Below are 18,437 nucleotides of genomic sequence, written 5' to 3' on the forward strand. Positions count from 1 at the left end.
GTGAATAAACAGATAAGACTTTGTTTTCCTTTTTCATGTAGTAAAAGCTCACTCCTTTTCTTTATGGAAACAGCGTACTTTGAAATAGGCAGAGCAAAGCAGAGAAACTTGAAAAGAACAGGAGGTACTGAGGCTGCTACCCGTAAACCTGACCTCTCAGGTTGGCTGTTGTCATTTGCTTTAGACCTAATTAATTTCGTTTATGAAGTCCTGGATTATTGTATATGATTTCTGTAGTTAATGTTTGTTTGTGCAGATCCTGCTGATGGCGTGAAATGTGCTTGTAATTATGGCAGTACATGCAGCTTCCACTCCTGAAGCAGCCTTTTGTAGCTGAGAGTCTGTTGATAAATATGCAGAACACTTACTTTTCTTGAAAGAAGTTTCTATTTAAAAAATATTGGGATGAGTCACAGTAGATAACGGTATGTACAGAGCAGAAGGGAAGGGACAAATTTGGAAATCCTGTTTTTTCATGATTTTTTTAGTGGTAAATTCACATAACCCAGTGTATATATAGGTCATTTAGCAGCAGACTATTTTAGTTAACTGGGTATTTATGCATTTTTGCTCATTTTGTAAAATTCCTTTTCCAGGTGGTGTTCATTTGTTAGTTTATAAGTGGTTTCCTGTGCATAGTTCTACTTCTTCAAAAGAATTTGTGCGTTTGTCCAACTTGTAATAATGTCAGTAATTGATAAATCTTTTGGCTGTTACAAGGAAATTGAGGTGAGGTTTCTTATTCTCTCTCCTCAGCCATGTGTCACTATTTTTTAGGTACATAGTGAAATACATGCCTTCATTTTGAAGACAGAACTTGTTGGTGGGTTTGGAGGAACATATGTTCGGAGGAACATACTAGGTAGAGGAACATTTGCCTCTGCCTGGATGAAAGACCACAATTCTGGAGTGATCCTACAGAGTGCAAAATGCTGAGTCCTTTCCCGGTTTGGTTTGAAACTGGAGTCAACAACTCTTGAACGGAATATTTAGCAGATAATTTTTCCTAAGTCCTAGAACTATTTAAAGTATATAGCCGAGAGACTGTTATTTTTCTAGGAATGGTGTTTGGTAGATTTTTGAAATTCTGCCATTCAAGTTTCCCAGTGAAAATTTGAGGCAAATAGACTTAATGTTTTAATGCTTCATCCACAGTGAATTTTCTTGTGCTGTGTTTTGTTGTCGGATTTTTTGTTTAGTTTTTTTACTTTTTTTTTTTTTTTTTTCTCTTCTGTACTTGTAAATATACTGTTTTGGATAGATTAATAAATGCAGAAATATTTGTAGAGCTTTTTACACAGAAATTAAGAATTCAAACACAATAATCTGATTATCTTGGTATTGAGAATCATTCATTTCAGACCAGAAGTGTTCTTGTCTCTGATTACTTCGGTAGTTCACTTAATTTTGTGAAATACTGTGTTGCTGAATTTTTTTTTTTCTTCAAGTAACTTACTTTGTTGTTGCAGAGTGGTGTAGTTTCATTCCAATTTTGTAAGGTCAATGAAGACGTTTTCAATGTTTCTGTTAATTTGGGAGGAATATGCTGTGAACCAAATTTACAGAACTTGGTGTGGTTAGGAAAAATAGTCCTGTTCTTTGACAGCTAAGCGTGTAAGACCTGCAAACTGATTAAATCATAATTGTATACTTGGTGGCAAGGGATTAACGGAATAAACTGGTTTGTTCATCTTCACAGTAAAGTTTATCATTTCCACTTGATACAGTTTATCAGTGATGTAAAAAATTTCTTTTGTTATATACTAAAATATTTAGGAAAGCATTTCTGACCTTTTTTCTGTTGTTTGTTTTCTTCTTATTTTTTCTTTTTTCCTCCTTGCATCGATTGGCTTGTTCAGAATATCTTTTACCACAGGCCACTCTTTGAAACCTTTTGTGGCTAGGACAGTTTAGGGGCTTTCCTTGTAACTTGAAATGCAAATCTTCTGAGGATTTGGAGGCTACAAATATACATGGTGGTTTGAGTACAATACAGTAGGAAGCATTTCTAAAATATTTATCTCCTGCTTAACCTGCATGTATTTAAAGCAGTTAAGATTTGGTTCATAGCCATCTCCTTTTTATAGTAGAACTGCTTTTTGTGAAGGGAACTTTCAGCACTTTTGCTTCATAATACTGGTGGGGTTTATTATTTATTTTTATTTCTATTTTTTATTCTTATTTTATTTCCACCAGTTTCCTGTTTTGGCATGTTGGATCAGTTCAGACTGTGGGCAAGATTAGAAATTGCACTCACAGAGAGAAGAATGAAGGAACCCTACTGTAGTTGTGATCTGGAAGGAGCTTCCTGAAAATAAGATCGGGAAGGTGATGATTGAAGGGAGTGATACAAACACATAAAATTCTGTTGTGTCTAAGTGAAGACTATTCTGTGAGGAAATGCTTAGCTAAAAGTTTCATTTGTTTTGCAGCTTGGTGTAATCAACTTCTGTTGCCGTGATGCATAGTTCAGCGTGCTTTTAATAGTGTCAAGCACTGAATTAATTGTCTTTCTAATATCAACCTGACACTGATTTTTGCACTGATTTCAGAGTACAGCAATAAAAGACAGGTATTTTTCCTTTTGCACTGGAATAACTTTTTTTTTCTTAACTTTTTTTTTTTTTTAAAAAATTCCTTTTGATAGCCTTTATTTCCATCATTTATTCTGTTATTTTTGATCTGCTGCATATTTTTCCCCATCTGTGGGATCAATAGCTTTTGCACATTGTTGTCTTAATCCTGTTACTGACAGAAGATCTTAACTTTAGAGCAAAAGTGATTGATCAGTATACAGTCTGGTTACTGACATCAATATCTGACTTTTCTTTCCTCCTTTAGTAACACTAGTTCCACAATGCCCTTGTTTTAATGTCCTTGTTTTCCTCTAGATGTCATAGTTCCTGCTCTGTCCTGCTCTGCCCCTGCCCACCCCCCCCCCCCCGAGTTAATATCTCCATTAAGTTTTAAATAAAAGTCTGTTATATTGTGGTAAAGCATTGTAATTCAGGATAGGATTTTTTCAGTTTTGTGAACTCATAAATCCATGTCAGACCTTATTAAGAGAATGAAAGCATTTGATTGCATGTGCATTCTAAGCTAAAGTGTTTCTGTAATATGAAAAATTTTAATTTCACAACCTCCAATATTTGACAACTTCATTTTTCAGGAAAATACTGTTTGCGGATACCCATGCGTTAGGCAGACTTCTAGCTAAATTGCATCATGATCTTATTAACTCCCATCTAATCATCCAGTCATGGTCGATTAATCACTTCTCCTGGTGCCTTGTTTTAATAATATCTGTTTTCCATGCCACTGACCAGCAAACTGCTGTCTAATTTTATGTGTGGGCTATTCTTTGCTGAAACGAGCAAAATACAGCCCTTCTCTCATCTGAAGGTCCTTGTGAGAAAGATTCATCACATGCAAGTATCTTGCCTGTATCATTCTCCTTCGGTGTTTAAGGAATGGGGAAAAAAACGTGTGTTTTCTCACAGAGCTAAAAAGCTTTCCTGTGCCATGGGGAAGGAATGAAGGCCTTTTGGGACAGGAATGCAACTGTAGCTGGTGGGTTTTTGAATATTCAAATCATCTGTCTCCAACTGTGGAACTCTGAATTCATTAATTACTTTGTATTAGCAAGCAGCAAGATAATAGAGAGAGCTGGCAGCTTTATCATTTTCTCAGCATGGGAGGAGGGGGAAAGTAATTTCATCCATCATGCAAAGGGAAAAAGGTAACACTCCCTATTTCTTTTAATGTGTTCTGTATATTAATGACTAAGCCAAGTTACCAAGGTACTTCCTCAAAAAATTATGAAGATTGGCAGTTAAACGCACTGTTGACAATTTAAGCTCTCTGATTTTCACCACAGTAGCCTAGTTAATAGTGTATCTGAAAGCTAACAGCAGTTGTGAATATGACATTTTCAGGTTTGGTAGCGGAACCCTCACATGTGGGAAGAGACAGAAGTGAACCAGAGGTCTCTTAATATCACAAACCAGAGCTCTCTTGATTTCCTAGCACTGACCAGAAAGCTTTTTTTTTTAACAAGTTGAAGAAGCAGTAAAGCAAGAATTTTTAAAAATCAAACTTTTGAGCAAAAAGTTCAAACTATAGCTTCTTATTTCTATAGTTTATTTGAATGTTTTCATTAGTCTAAGGGTTGTCTACAGGTGCCAGGCATAATTCCCTGAAGTAACTAAATATCGCAGTAGTAATTTTCTTCAGAAATTCTTTGGGTAAGTCTTCATCAGATAGTGGTGTATCATAGAGAGAGGCGGAGTTGTTATGTCCGGCAATGTTAGCTTGTACTTATTGCAAGGTCTGCCCTTCCAAACATTGAATTTGAATAACCTAAATGCTTCTTCCTGCCAAGAAAATGAGAGAAAGAAGAGAGAGAGAGAAAAGAGAAAAGCATTTCACACGGTGTGGGCCTTTATATCATCCAGATGGACTTATCAGCTTGTAACAGTGGAAAGCTTTATGAAAAGATGAGGTAGTTTAGAGGCTCATTCTACTTAAAACCTGACTATTCTCAGCTATTTTAGAGATGCCACACTGCTTATAGGAGAGCAGGAAATAGAACTGGGAAAAAAAATTCAAAACTTTTGCAGATAAAACAAATACTGTCATTTTCTCCTCAGTGCACCTTACTTAGCATCAGAAGTGATTGTTAGCAGGCCATTTCAAGTAAGGCACAAAAAAAAAAAAAAAAGGCATGGCTTTGATCAATGGCACTTTGATCAAACGTAAGTACTGTAAAAAATCAAGAAGTGAAGGCACAGTATTTTTTTGCATTCTGCTTATCCTTAGGGAGAGGCAAGGACAGGAATAAAATCATGTTCTATTTCAAATCACAGAATTGTGACAAGCAAAAATTCTAGCCTGGCACATGGGCTCTTCTTTGGCGTGTGTCATATTTGGAATGAGAATGTATGAGAACGTATGGCATAAAAGCAAAGATTTTTATCATCCCAGACAATTTTCCTATGTCAGAGGTAGATGGCAGGCCTCTTCCAGCTTTACCATGACCATTGGATCTCTAATGTGATGAAAGTTTTCTTTCTAGGATGATGGTCAGTAAAAACTAACTTTGAAGAAAGATAAATTAATTTATTTCTTCTCTGTTAAGTTTTCTGATCTAAATTGCATACAGAGAAGGAGCTAAACCAAATAGACATAAAAGTACAGCTCTTGAAGCATCTTGAAGACAAAAGTCTGCAATGGAAGACAACCCTGGGCTGGAGGAGAAGACACATCACTGATTGTTGAATATTAAATTCAGGAAATCAAAGTGTCTATAAAAATAATCAAGTCTTGTAAGAGAAAAATACAATTCAATTTGTAATCTAGCTAGTTCAACTCTAGTTATTCTCATTTAGCTTATCCATATTAAAAAAGTTTTATACAGGGGTTTTGCTATAGGTTCTCAGTTTCCTCAAATGAGACATGGAATAAAAATTTACTATTTTTCTGATAAGATTTTCCTGCTTCAGTTCAGGAAGTATAAGTGTAGAGGAAGGTAGAACATCCACTAGCTGGAATACATTTCTTCACTGAGATTCCAGGTCACAGTGCCACCTGTGGATCATGCCAGTGTATCTGCTGTGGTTTTCATAAATAGTTGTAGAGAATGTGTTTAGCCATAGTCAGCTAAGGTAATCCTCTTCCTCTTGTGTGGAATAAAGTTCCTTAGTGATATTTTATGCTGCTCAAGCAGATAAAAGAAAACAGAATACAGAAGACAGAGTTAGGAATGGTACGCTGTTATACACATCTTAAAGTAGCTTACTTTCCAGCTTTGTGCACTAGTAATTAATGTTACTCTATTAGTGGATGTTCAGCATGTGTTCCTTGAGCTTGCTTTATGTCAAGATTTAAAAAGTGAGTTAGTGAATGACTCTTCATAATGGTGAAAAGGTTGCTCTTTATTTCTCTTAATTTAGTTCATGACTCCTTATGACAAGAGAAAAGAGTGGTAACTGAACTACATTCCTGCTGTTTTATACTGACTTTTATGTCTGGTTAATGTAGTGCCGGATATCTGCAGCACTCATGAAAAAAGGTGTTGGAAAACTAGCCATGAAGTTTGGATTAAATGCATTTAAAATGAAAGCTTGTCTGGAAAGATTGGAGCTCTTATGTGCCTCTGAAAAGGAGTCAGCAAATGCAGATCACTCTCTGAAGTTTCTGGATTAGCACTGCAGTAAATTATTAAATTGTAGCTGTGTGTTCTTCATGGAGGACTTCTTACTGTAGCTGTATAAAATTCTAAGGGAAGTGTTAAGACTTTGTAGTCTGGTATTCTCATCTAGTTCAAGAAGAGAAATTTTTCTGCAATTCTAAATGCCATCTTTGATCTTTTGCTTGATTCTGAAATACAATTTTGCATCATTGTTTTTTCTCCTTATAGCACTACCTGTATTCTTTAGACATATAGAACATAGAATCATGGAATGGTTTGGGTTGGAAGGGACCTTAAAGATCATCTAGTTCCAACCCCCCTGCCATGTGCAGGGACACCTTCCACTAGAACAGGTTGCTCAAAGCCCTGTCCAGCCTGGCCTGAACACTGCCAGGGAGGGGGCAGCCACAGCCTCTCTGGGCAACCTGTTCCAGTGTCTCACCACCCTCACAGGAAAGAATTTCTTCCTTGTATCTAATCCAAATTTACCTTCTTTCAGTTTAAAACACTTCTCACTCATCCTATCACTACACTCCCTGATAAAGAGTCCCTCCTGACCTTTCCTGTAGGCCCCTGTTAAGTACTGGAAGGTCTCTAGAAGGTCTTCCTGGAGCCTTCTCCAGGCTGAACAACCCCAACTCTCCCAACCTGTCCTCATAAGGGAGGTGCTTCAGCCCCCTGATCATCTTTGTGGCCTGCTCTGGACCCGCTCCAACAGGTCTTTGTCCTTGTACTGGGAGCCCCAGAGCTGGACACAGTACTGCAGGTGGGGTCTCACGAGAGCGGAGTAGAGGGGGAGAATCATCTCCCTCGACCTGCTGGCTGCATTTCTTTTAGTGCAGCCCAGGAAACAAGTTGGCTTTCTGGGCTGCGAGCGCATGTTGCTGGCTCATAGTTTTCCATCCACTACTACTCTCAAGTCCTTTTCTGCAAGGCTGCTCTCAATCCACTCATTGCCCAGCCTGTATTTGTGCTTGGGATTGCCCCGACCCACGTGCAGGACCTTGCACTTGGCCTTGTTGAACTTCTTGAGGTTTGCACAGGCCCACCTCTCAAGCCTGTCCAGGTCCCTCTGGATGGCATCTCTTTACCCCACAGTGCACCACACAGCTTGGTGTCATCGGCACACTTTGCTGAGGGTGCACTCCATCCCACTGTCTGTGTCACCACCAAAGATGTTAAACAGCGCTGGTCCCAATACTGACGCCTGACGAATATCACTCATTACTGGTCTCCAGTTGGATGTCAGGCCTTTGACTACAACTCTTTGAGTGTGACCATCCCACCAATTCCTTATCCACCCATCAAATCTGTGTTTCTCCAATTTAGACAAGGATGTCATGCAGGACAGTGTCAAAAGCTTTGCACAAGTCCAGGTAGATGATGCCAGTATGGGTGCCATACTGTTTTAGTATCCATAAAATACTGTCTAGTATGAAGTGTCATATTTTCTACTCATTAAATTATGTTGATGTCTACTTGATACCAGTAGGCAATGAAATAATTCTTTTAAGTAGAAGTTAGCAATTTTCTGTAAAATGATTAATTATTGTAGTCATTAAGTAAATGCAAGGGACATTGTATCCTTCACCCTTTTGGTTACTCTGGTGTTCTCATGGCAAGATAATAATTTCCCATAGTAAGAACATTCATATGACAATGAACCCACTAAATTTAGATACCTAATGTTAGCCAGTGTTGCGTTCTTTTCTTCTGGGAAAGTATTCCGAATACCCAGACGTATGTGGAAGGCGTATTTCTGTACTGCATTTGAGGTATATATGCTTTAAGATGGATTCTGCTTCCTCCATTGGAGGAAATAAAAAACCGCAAAAGGTGTAAAGGTGGATAGTCTTTGGATAAAGAAAAATAGAAAAATTAGTATATACTTATCTAACTGTTTTATTTTTCCAAATAATGTGACTTAGTGATCAGGAGAGAAAATGAGCCAGAAGAGGAATACATGTTAAATTCCACAGATTTGGATTTATTGTGACAAGGCAAAATTCACTGTGCTTTATAAAATAAGTGATTTTACTGTTCTTACAGACTGTGGTTAACATAATGTATGACTGAAATAAAATAGTTTACAGTGTAAGATGCCACAGTGAGAAGGAATTACAGAAGTGACTGCCAATCCCTGCCTGCCAACCCCTGCAACCCTTCCTAAAGTGTAAATCTTCCTAGAGCATTTGGAAGATCTATACCTTCTAACAGGTCAACAGCTTAGCAAAACCTAAATTTAGGGTAAGAACAGGTAATTCTAAGTTCAAGGAGTGTTAAGTGCTCCTAAGAGGGAGGTGTCAAGATGTGATCTGGTAGAAGGAAAGGTTAGACACTGGTTTTGGTTTGTTTGTGGGGTTTTTAATTTGTTTGAATGTTGGGAGGTTTTGTGTGTTGGTTTGCCTTTTTTTTGTTGTTGTTGTTCTTGTTGTTTTTTTTTTTTTTTTCTTCCCCCTGGTTTAGTATCTAACACGTACATAATGAAAGGAGCTTTGAATCTTAGTGTTTCCTGAGTTTGGATGCATACTGGGAAATCCATGGGGAAAAAGGGATTTCTGTGGATTCTAGTCTGTGAAGCCAGACAAAAGATGGAGTTATCTGTGTGAAGCAGAATGTGTATTTAGATGTGCTGTGAAGCATCTGCTTGCTTGTTACCTGAATCATAGCTTACATCTCAGATTCAAGCACTAGGCTGAGATATCCATTGTTTCCTTTCATTCCTGTTTATGTGAGCTTTACATCTATTTTGATTACATTAGGACAATTACTGTTAGATTTGAGTAATCTTATTTTTAGGTTTACCTAATCTGTATTACTAAGGAATTTCCAGGCAAGTATAATAAGTATATTACTAGGTCATGCTTATGATTCTTTTCACCCCAAAATGGGATACCAAATGTCTTGAAGGCCACAAGTCTTTTGGAATAGGTTCCACAGGGTAAAAGCTAACAAGATTTTATCTTCATACATTGCACAGGTAAGTTTTAGAACTTGAGGCAGAGTGGTCTGTAAGAAAGAAATGTTTTCTTGTGACTTCAGTAGCTGGAAAAGCATTCCCACAGACAGCTAGAGAAGAGGGAGCACACCGGATCTGGGAGGGCTCTGAAGAGCCACACGGCAGAAGGCCTATAGAATATGGCTATAATTAAAAACACAAAATTTTATCGTGGTGTGCACTGCACCATGCTTTCAGAAGCAGATCTCTTTGGATGAATTCCTAGTCTTTTCTGTATGACCAACATGTAGGTGTCAAATTGTAGGACATGTGCAATTCAAGTGGTTGTCCCGAGAGACTACTAAATAAAGGTGCCTTTGGCATATGCCAAAGCCTGTTGACAATTCTATTTAAAGATGAGTATACCAATGCAGATTTAGTGTGTACAGTTTATAAATACTTGGCAAATACTGCACTTGACTCTTGAAGTTAAATGGTGTTTGTTAAATTAAATTCCGCAATTATAAGGCAATTGATTGTACAACTGATAATGTACATTGAGCTTTGAGTGGATTCTTTCTGATACCGGTTGTGGCTGCCCTGTTTACTTAAATTTTGGTACAGTGAAAACTTCTCAAAGTAAGGCAATAAAGCGTGAATCAATTCACCATTTTCTGGCATTGTCACACAGTCAAATTCGTTGTACTGCTATGTTCTCAGTGCATATACAATTTTAACAAAACAAAGGATGTATTAAAAGCAAGGTAATAAATGAAAGACCTGTACTTGAATCTAACTTGGCTATTCCTTACTCTTTTTAATAAGACATAGTAGTTGCATTGTTTGCATTTAGATTTAAATAACTTCTTGCTTTTCTAACATCTTTTATTGCATATATTTTAGAACCCTAGGTGTTTTTTAGGAGGGTTTTCTGCAGCTGTGGTTGATAACAAAAGTCACAGTAAAGATCATTAAAAAAATAGAGGTAAATCACAGAATTTCTGTTATAAATCTAAATGCAGTGCAAATCTCAGAAGAAAGGTAGGAATTGTCAAAGAATAAGTTTATAAGTTTATCATGTTATTTAATTGACAGGTCAGATGGTATTTTCTAACCTTTGTGTGCTAGCAGGAGTGAACAAGATTGAAAATATAAAACTCCATTTTAATCAAAATGTATATTAAAAAAGTGAGAACATTTACTTTGAATAAAACTGTTATAGTAGATGACAACTAAATACATTGCATTTTATTACAGTAATTTCACAAATAATAGTAATCTGGAATCCAAATACTAGTGGTTTTGAAAATTGGTTTGCACTAAGCTTTGTTAAATTCTTGTTAAACTTTTATGTGGCATCTGCTAACAAAAGGTCAATATGTACCTGCAGTAAAACCATAGAAGGCTTAATATGCTGCAGTGTTTTCTGTGCTAAGTCCAGAGACAAATCTACTTTAGATATACTGCTGTTGGTGCAAAGTTTTTAATAAGTAGTACCACACTAACTTTTCTAGTAGCTGAAATGTGTTCTAGTAGATATTCTCAGTCCTTTCTGAGACTGTAAGATGGTCCAAAGACTTCTTAGAGTAATTTAAAATCTGTTTCCTTAATGAACCTTGAAACTGTTTTGTTAATACAAAGCCTTAAGCTTTCAGAGTGATTCTCTCATTCTCCATAGGAAAAATTAATGACATTTTGGGGTTCTGCTCTCTGTTCTTACGCAAGATACTGTCTTATGCTGCAGGTTGTAGGGCCAGGGTTTCACAGGTACCCCTTAATTTTACCTTTCATATTTATGGCATTCATTAAAATGACAAACCTTGAATATCAGCCACTAAACCTTTTCAAGTGAATAATGTTCACTTATGACAGAGCTTTACTCAAGAGAAAATGGAGTTATGTTTTGCGGGAAACTGTGTTCTGTATTTTTGACTCGTTCGTACTGAATACAATGTGGAATTAATTCAGCATCAGTCTTCATTTGCTGCCTATTGTCTGATATTTAGATGGACATTTTGGGCTTCCGAAATTTGAAGTGCTTCCCATAAAATAAAGACAAAAACATGAGGTACTGGCATTTTAAAGAGGAGATACCTGAAGAATAGCTTCTTCTCATACGTTTTCTTTCATACTAGATACATTTCCAAAAATATGAACTGTTAGCTTCAAAATAGACTTTGATATGCTCTATTTAAGGAAAGAGATTTACTGATTTCTTGCTTTTTCTTTCTACAGCTAGTTGATGTGGAAAAATGGGTATGTGATTCTGTCTTTTATTCACTTGATCTCAAATGTTTCATGTTGCCACTGAGTCTAACCTGTCTGTTTTGATATCCTCTGTGTTCATGACCCTTCAACTTGCATGGCTCAAAAAAAGAGGCGAATACATGGTCATGTAGGATCTGGTCATTCCTGAATTGTCATACCAAATTTCATGCTACCACAATGACTTGTCTTTCTTTTAATTTGATTGTAAAATTGTTTTAATATAAATGTGTGTTTATTGCCTGTCAGTTTTGAGCCTTGCTGTCTAATGTTGTAGCTCCATTCTGTAACCCACCCTGTCTTTTCCAGTATATACACTGTAATCCTAAAATGCATGACAGTAAGATAATTAATACTGATAAATAATGTGTGATGCTGTATTTAGCTGCAAATAATATATATACAAAATATTTAATGATGGAGAACAGCTGCTACAGAAAAAAAAATGTTAGTAGGTCTTAGCAAATAAAGTCAAAGCACAGTTCTCTTATGAATGTGTTGTTAAGGCCTTTCCTAATGTGTCTGTGTATACCATGCATATTTGTTTAGGCATCTAATATACCTTCCCTATATGGGACATATTTACGTATGTTTTTCTCAAATGTAATCTCTAACATCTGCATATGTATGCGTTAGTGGTTGTAAAACTGTGTGTAGAATTGTTTGTTCACAGTTAAAATATTAGAAGCCTCTCTGAAAGCTTGGACTATAATAGACCTCCTTAATTTCTTAATTCTTAATTTGAGCTGCACAGTACCAGAAACAACCTCAGACATCCTTTGCTATTATGGCCAATCATATAGCTAGAGCACTGGTCTCACTTTGTTTCTGTCAGACATTATAGAATTTTAATCTGATGGTTACACGTTTATAGTAAGTAGTGACTGAAGTTATAGTTTGCTTGAGATTCCTGTAGGTAAGTATGTGTTTTAAATGGTGGCTTAGGCTTTTTAATGCCCTTTCTACTCATGTATTCCCAACTATGTCATGTGACATATGTATGTAGATGTTTATAATATTTATTAAACAATAACTGTATTAATTTTAGCTAACTGTATCAGTATGATAGTATTATCCATATTCGGTGAATCCAATATTTGTGACAACCAGCAAATTATATGGATTGATTTAGAATGTTTTGAAGCCGTACTGATGGTCATGTTATCTTCTCATTTTGTCCACCTTTTTAATTACAAGTGAGAGGGCTTAGTTCTAAATCTTTAGATTCTGTGTTTTTATTCCGATGATGAATTTTAGTATAAAGAGAGAAACAGTAATAAAGAGGAAGTCCAGTAGTACACAGGCACCTGGCTTCATGCTTCACAATGCATGAAAATTTGTAAGCCAGAAGTTTATTAGTAATACTCTGACATGACTTGGTTTTGACTGAAGTATTCAAAGAGTGTGTTCTTGGAAAACACAGTATTACCTGCATAAATGCAAGTCAGATCTGCTTTTTTTTTTTTTTTTTTCTTTAAATTCAGAATTTAGTATCATCAAAATCTTATGCTTTGAAAAGACTGCTTCACAATAATGTGTCCTAAAACCATTTTAAAAAGAAATGGTTTCCATGACAGCAGAGCTAAATGTTTCATTCTGAGTTCCATCAGCTAAAGATTTTCCCTAATAGACCAGTTCTGTAATCTAGACAACCTCCTGTCTGATGGGGATGGAGTGGGTGCTGGCTTTATTTCAAATATGAAATTATTCTATGTCAGATGATCCCCAGTTTTCCCTGTAAAGCATTCTAAGCCCCCTCTCTGTAATTCCAGAGTGTTACCAGAAGTCTAACGATGGGCTGCAGAGATGTACATACTGAATTAATGCAGCAGAAGGCTGGCTGTTGCACAGTTGCCTGGTTGTTGAGGCCGTACACCTCATTCTTATTTCTTCATAAGCCATTTTCCAATGTAGGACACACAAGATTAATGCAAGTACATTCAGTTATGTCTGTGTATCTGTGGACACCTTGAAGCCTAAGCCCAAAGCCTAAGTTAGACAAACTTCATGTCAAATTAATGACCAAATTAGTAACTGAACCTTGCTGCAAGCAGTTTCTTGCTGTTCAAAGGATAAGCTAAAGTCATCCACTTCTAAGCAGTTGCAGCCTGTAAAGTGTGCTAATGAAAATTTTGAAAGGAATTACTCCAGTTCGGCTGTGCTTCTGTTGAAGACTATCCTTCTGTGATTTTTTTCCAAATCTTTATTCTACTGTAGGGCATGTGCTGACAGTTGAAGCTAGGTAAGAATTAAATGGGCTTAAGATATTCCTTGAACCTTTGTCTTTTTCCTTTTGTCTCTCATTGTGTGACTTGTGAGGACTTGTAGGTCTGCTTCAGTGCACAATCAAATGGATTAAAGACATCTTGACTAACACAAAAACTAATGGAAGTTAGGCTTAATTTTTCCAACTGGTCCCCATTTCATATTTGAAAAAGGCTTTTCTTCTTTTTATTAAACAACCAAGGGAGAAAAACCCTGCCATTTGATCAGAAGGATTTACTGAATTTGAGGTGAAAGTTAGAAGACACTGAATATATCTTATCTACAGAGAAAATAACGGTAATGAAGTAAGCTGAAATTAAATAATGTATAGCGAAAAGAATTCCTTTCAATCTGCCTTTCACTTTTTCCTCTTTGAATATATTTATGAAATAAGGGAAGTAATTCTTAAGTGTTGCTGGGAATTAGGAACTATTGGTGTTTGTTTGCAAATTTGAGATTTCAAGGTGGGTATTCTCTGCTTTAAGGGTTTGTTTTTTAAAGGACTTTTGTTCTTGTAAAAACACCTGAATGTTTGTCTTGACCTCCAGAACAATTGCCTAGCACTGTAACATAATTCAGTGTACGGAGTGGGAATTTTTAAGTGTGTTTATGGTTTCCAAAACCTGGCCTTTTTTACACATTTGCCTACATATAGTTGGTGAATTATTTTGAAAATCTGGTATTAAGAACCATTAAGAATTATTATTTTCAAGACAGATTACTCTGAAGAGCTTTTTACCTGAAGGGAAACCAAGTGTATTGTTTCTTAAATGTAGAGTGTGAGGGACAAAGAATTTTGTCCTTACACTGGCTAAGGGCAAAGCTGTGCCTACTGTAACATTGCAGGATTGTCTGCCACTTTTAAATAGACAGAGGAACCTCTTCTGCTGAAGGTATGGTAACTCTTTTTCTCTTTCTGCCCAATAGTTATTCTGTTAGCTCAGTCTTACGGCACTAGCAAGACTAATTTCCAGTTTCTTTTGAGAAAAGAAGCTTGCAGAGTAAGGAAACACACTTCAGACACTTTTTGAAAAAATGGCTTTCATTACAGAGACTTCTGAGTTGAGAATTGAATAAATTCTGGCTTTGAGGATAGTGTGGACTGGATAAATGTAGTAAGATTGTTGTAGAGTTTGGATTGAGTGGCAAAACAAAGCTTCATCAAGATAAATGGTTGCAGTAATGTGTCTTCAGAGCCATTAAAGTAATTAATTGCACATCCATGCTTTATAATCAGTGTGATTTTCAGTCATTAAATGAATTATCTAAGTACCTTTTCTTTTTGAGATTTTTTTTTTTTTTAAATTTTTGTGGTGGGAAAATATGCTAATTGTGCACAAATATTTGATGCCCCAGTTTAAAAAATTTGCATTCAAATTTTAGATATAACATAGACTGCAGAGGTACCTCAGTGTAGGGAGTAATATCATCAGTGCTCATATAGGATGACTCAGTTATTCTCACAGATCTTGAGGGAAAATGGGAGGAGATAGCACTGTGTGATGTTAAAATGAACAGGCATATCAAAATGTAGTGACTATGGAAATACTGCGTAAAATGCCACACCTACAGCTATAGTTTCAACCATATCTGCAGTGTATTGAATATTGCAGCAGATGCTAATTGCAGCCCGATTCAAATTGACATCTTCAAGAGAAAGTAATACAAACATTTTCTAAGTCCGTTTTTTCTTTCTGGGAGAAATCTGTGTGCAAATTGGACCGAAACACTTTAATAGAACAGTAGCATTTCCAACTGTATACTAGGATTCCTTTGGTATTTCTCCTTCAGGCCGTATTACAAATCTGAGGAGTTCAAGCTGTGTTCCGTGTATCAACAGGAATTACTGTGAATTGCAGCCGACTGTTTACTTTCAGTTTACTTGTTTTCAATACTGCTTGATTAGGTTAGTGTAAAGATATTTCTATGTAGGCACCTACAATACTGCAAGAATAGTATGAAAGATATAGTCAGGAGATAATATCTAAATTAAAAGGATTTAAAAACTAATCTTGGCAACTTTGCAATCAAAAATTCCAAATAAAATTGCATTAGTATTTTGCTACTTTCATCTAGCCAGAGAACCCAAGAATTAAGGTGAGATGATATGTTAGGTGTTTGAACGATCATAGAGATACTCTACCCAAAAGCTGTCCAAGGAGCCAAATAATATAATAGCCCCAAACAGCTAAAATATTTATATTAAAGACACATCCTTATTGTCTTCAGATAAAACCGTCAGTATGTTTTAAAATTTATTTATTTATTTATTTATTTTGAGAGAGAGGTAACAGTTAGGGTGATGGATACAGTGATGGATGTTATGTGCCTCAAATCTAATAATTTGAAATCCTGAAAAGGTATTTTTTTTTTTTTTAAATTTAAAGTCATGTTCCAAGCCATATAGGTAGTCTCGCTGCTGAGTGCTGAGTTTAGTTCCTCCACAAGGATGGTATTTGTTTACACTAAGCACTCACATAGGCATTTGTCCCCAAAAGATCAGATAGCATATGCAGCTGAAGACTTCAGTCGGTGGAGTGTGATTATCTAGTTGTTGGTTGCATTCAATTACCAGTCCTACCTCTCAGGATAACTGAGCTAGAGCAACAGGTACATGTAGAACTCACAGCACATTCTGATTTCTTGAACAAATGAAACTGTGTCTTCGATGTATTTAGTTATCAGATTTGCATTGATTTCAGTAGGACAGGATTTAAGAGAGACAAGTATTTGTAGTCCAGAAGTACGTTAGAAGTCCAGTTATTACCTTGCTACTGAATGTTCAGTAGAGAACTTCCAGTGGATTCTTGAACTTCAGTATCTGAAACAATATAGGTGTTTTGTACTTGGTTCATAACTAATCAGCTCTTCAGATATTGAAAACACTTTAGGCATTTATGCTATAGACAGTGTAGGGTTAGCAAGTTATTTAGACTCTTTAATTATATTCAAGGCAGAGGATCAAACATTTCTAGTATGTAATTGATCCCGTCATACAGAAAGTGTCAGCTTAAAAAAACCCAGATGAGTTGCATTGAGAAATGACGGTCTCTTCCTTGACTGTAAAGTAAGTTTACACAACTAGCTGAAATCTGCATAGTGCAGACAATAAGTCTTAAGACTGAGATTGTTTTGGATAGTGTTTCCTACTGGATATTGCATACATCTGTTTGGTTTGTTAGGGTGTGTAGAATGTTAAATTTCAAATGTAATGTGACCAAGCTCTACTATCATCAGTGCCACTCCACTGATCGAGTAAGAGCTTTGTGTATAACTAAAATAACATGTCATCACAATTTGATCTCTTCTAGCTGAGTTAGTGTTGTACAACCATTATTTATTTTAATTAATGACGATAGATGTCTTTTTTATCACTTTTTATTAATATCTTGTGTAACAGCCTGTTGCCTACCTGAAGTGCATAATTTCCATTGTTTTTTTCAGTGCCTTTTTTTTTTTTTTTTTTTTTTCCCCAAGCTGAGAGTTAATGTTTTTCAAAGTAAACATTCTCAATTAGCTAATAAGGGAGAAAGCTTTGACTTTTTTTAAGCTAAAAACCTTGGAGAACATTCTTATAGAAAGGTGTGACAGGAGTACCTGCAACCCTCTGCCCCATCCATTTGCTGTTAGCTGGGCAGCTGAGGCAGTCACAGTTGATGGCATGTAACTTCTAAGGCTTGGCATGAAGTTTCACAGAGGCATTCTCTTCACCTTTTTGGACGTAACATGTGTTCGAGTGTTTGCTGTGAAGAGAAAGTATTTTTACCACAATTAAGTTCCGGAGTATTTCTTCCCCTGGTGGTTTTGAGGTAGTAGGTGGATATATGTGTTCAGAATTACCTCACCCACCATTGTCTTTAAGATTTTCTAGCTTGAGGGGGTCTGTTCATGGCACTTTCTAAGGATGACATGTAAATCATCTTCAAAATTATTAAGAAACCAGAGTAGCTCTAAAGAGCATGATATCACAGATCCAAACAGATTACAGTTGTTTCTTTCTCATTTGTTACAGTTCATTTAATATGTCAACTGAAGAGAGTAAATTGTTAAATCTAGTCTTCCAAAAAATCCAGCACAAGCTGCTGTATCATTTTAGTAATCAAGGGAAGAGGTATCCACTTTAATTTGAAGCTAGTTAGGAGATCACAATCAAGCGGTTAAATATATTGTCAAGAAGAGAGCCAGAAGGCTTCCCAGAAAGACTACTGTTTATGTACTTGTAATATGGAAAAAGCAGTTGCATAGTTCTCAGAGTAAAATTTCTGAGATGAATGACAGCTGGCAGAGACTGAGGTCTTTGATGGATCTGATCATCTTGATAAACTAACAGCGTGATGGCAAATGAAAGTTAGTATTGGCAAATATAGGAAATGTTATATTAGAATTAATCATGTAATTAACTTGTTTCTATATTAATGAATTTATACTCCCACTCCCCAGCACTATAGACAGTTCAGCAAAGACTTCTGATTAGTTTCTGGAGCCACACAGTAAAAGCAAGCAAAATATTGGGGTGACAAGAAATGGAATGAATAATAATGCCAAAATGCTCATACTGTATTTTAAATCCTTGCTTTATGGGGGTGGTGGACAGTGTCCGTAATCTTTAGTTTTGGTCAGATTTTTCCAAATATCTAACTACCAAATAAACCTAGAAGACTTTTAAGGAGAGAAGTCTTTGAACATTTTGAGATCATTAGATTATACTTTTTTTTTTTTTTTTTTTTTTTTTTTTTTTTTAGCTAGAACATCTTGTACGTCTTTGAGAACAGATACTTC

The 18,437-nt window shown here is 36.2% G+C and overlaps 1 protein-coding gene across 5 annotated transcripts in view; it reads left to right on the forward strand.

Moving 5' to 3' along the window:
* The window catches only part of RYR2 (ryanodine receptor 2), a 431,008-nt gene that overhangs the window by 139,235 nt on the left and 273,336 nt on the right, over positions 1-18,437 (forward strand). For all 5 annotated transcript variants that reach the window (XM_074896823.1, XM_074896825.1, XM_074896824.1 and 2 more), the window contains one exon: positions 11,364-11,384. In XM_074896823.1, the coding sequence (XP_074752924.1) occupies positions 11,364-11,384 (21 nt within the window). The remainder of the gene's footprint in view (positions 1-11,363; positions 11,385-18,437) is intronic.

This window comes from Athene noctua, chromosome 1 (assembly GCF_965140245.1).
Source record: "Athene noctua chromosome 1, bAthNoc1.hap1.1, whole genome shotgun sequence".
NCBI lineage: Eukaryota > Metazoa > Chordata > Aves > Strigiformes > Strigidae > Athene > Athene noctua.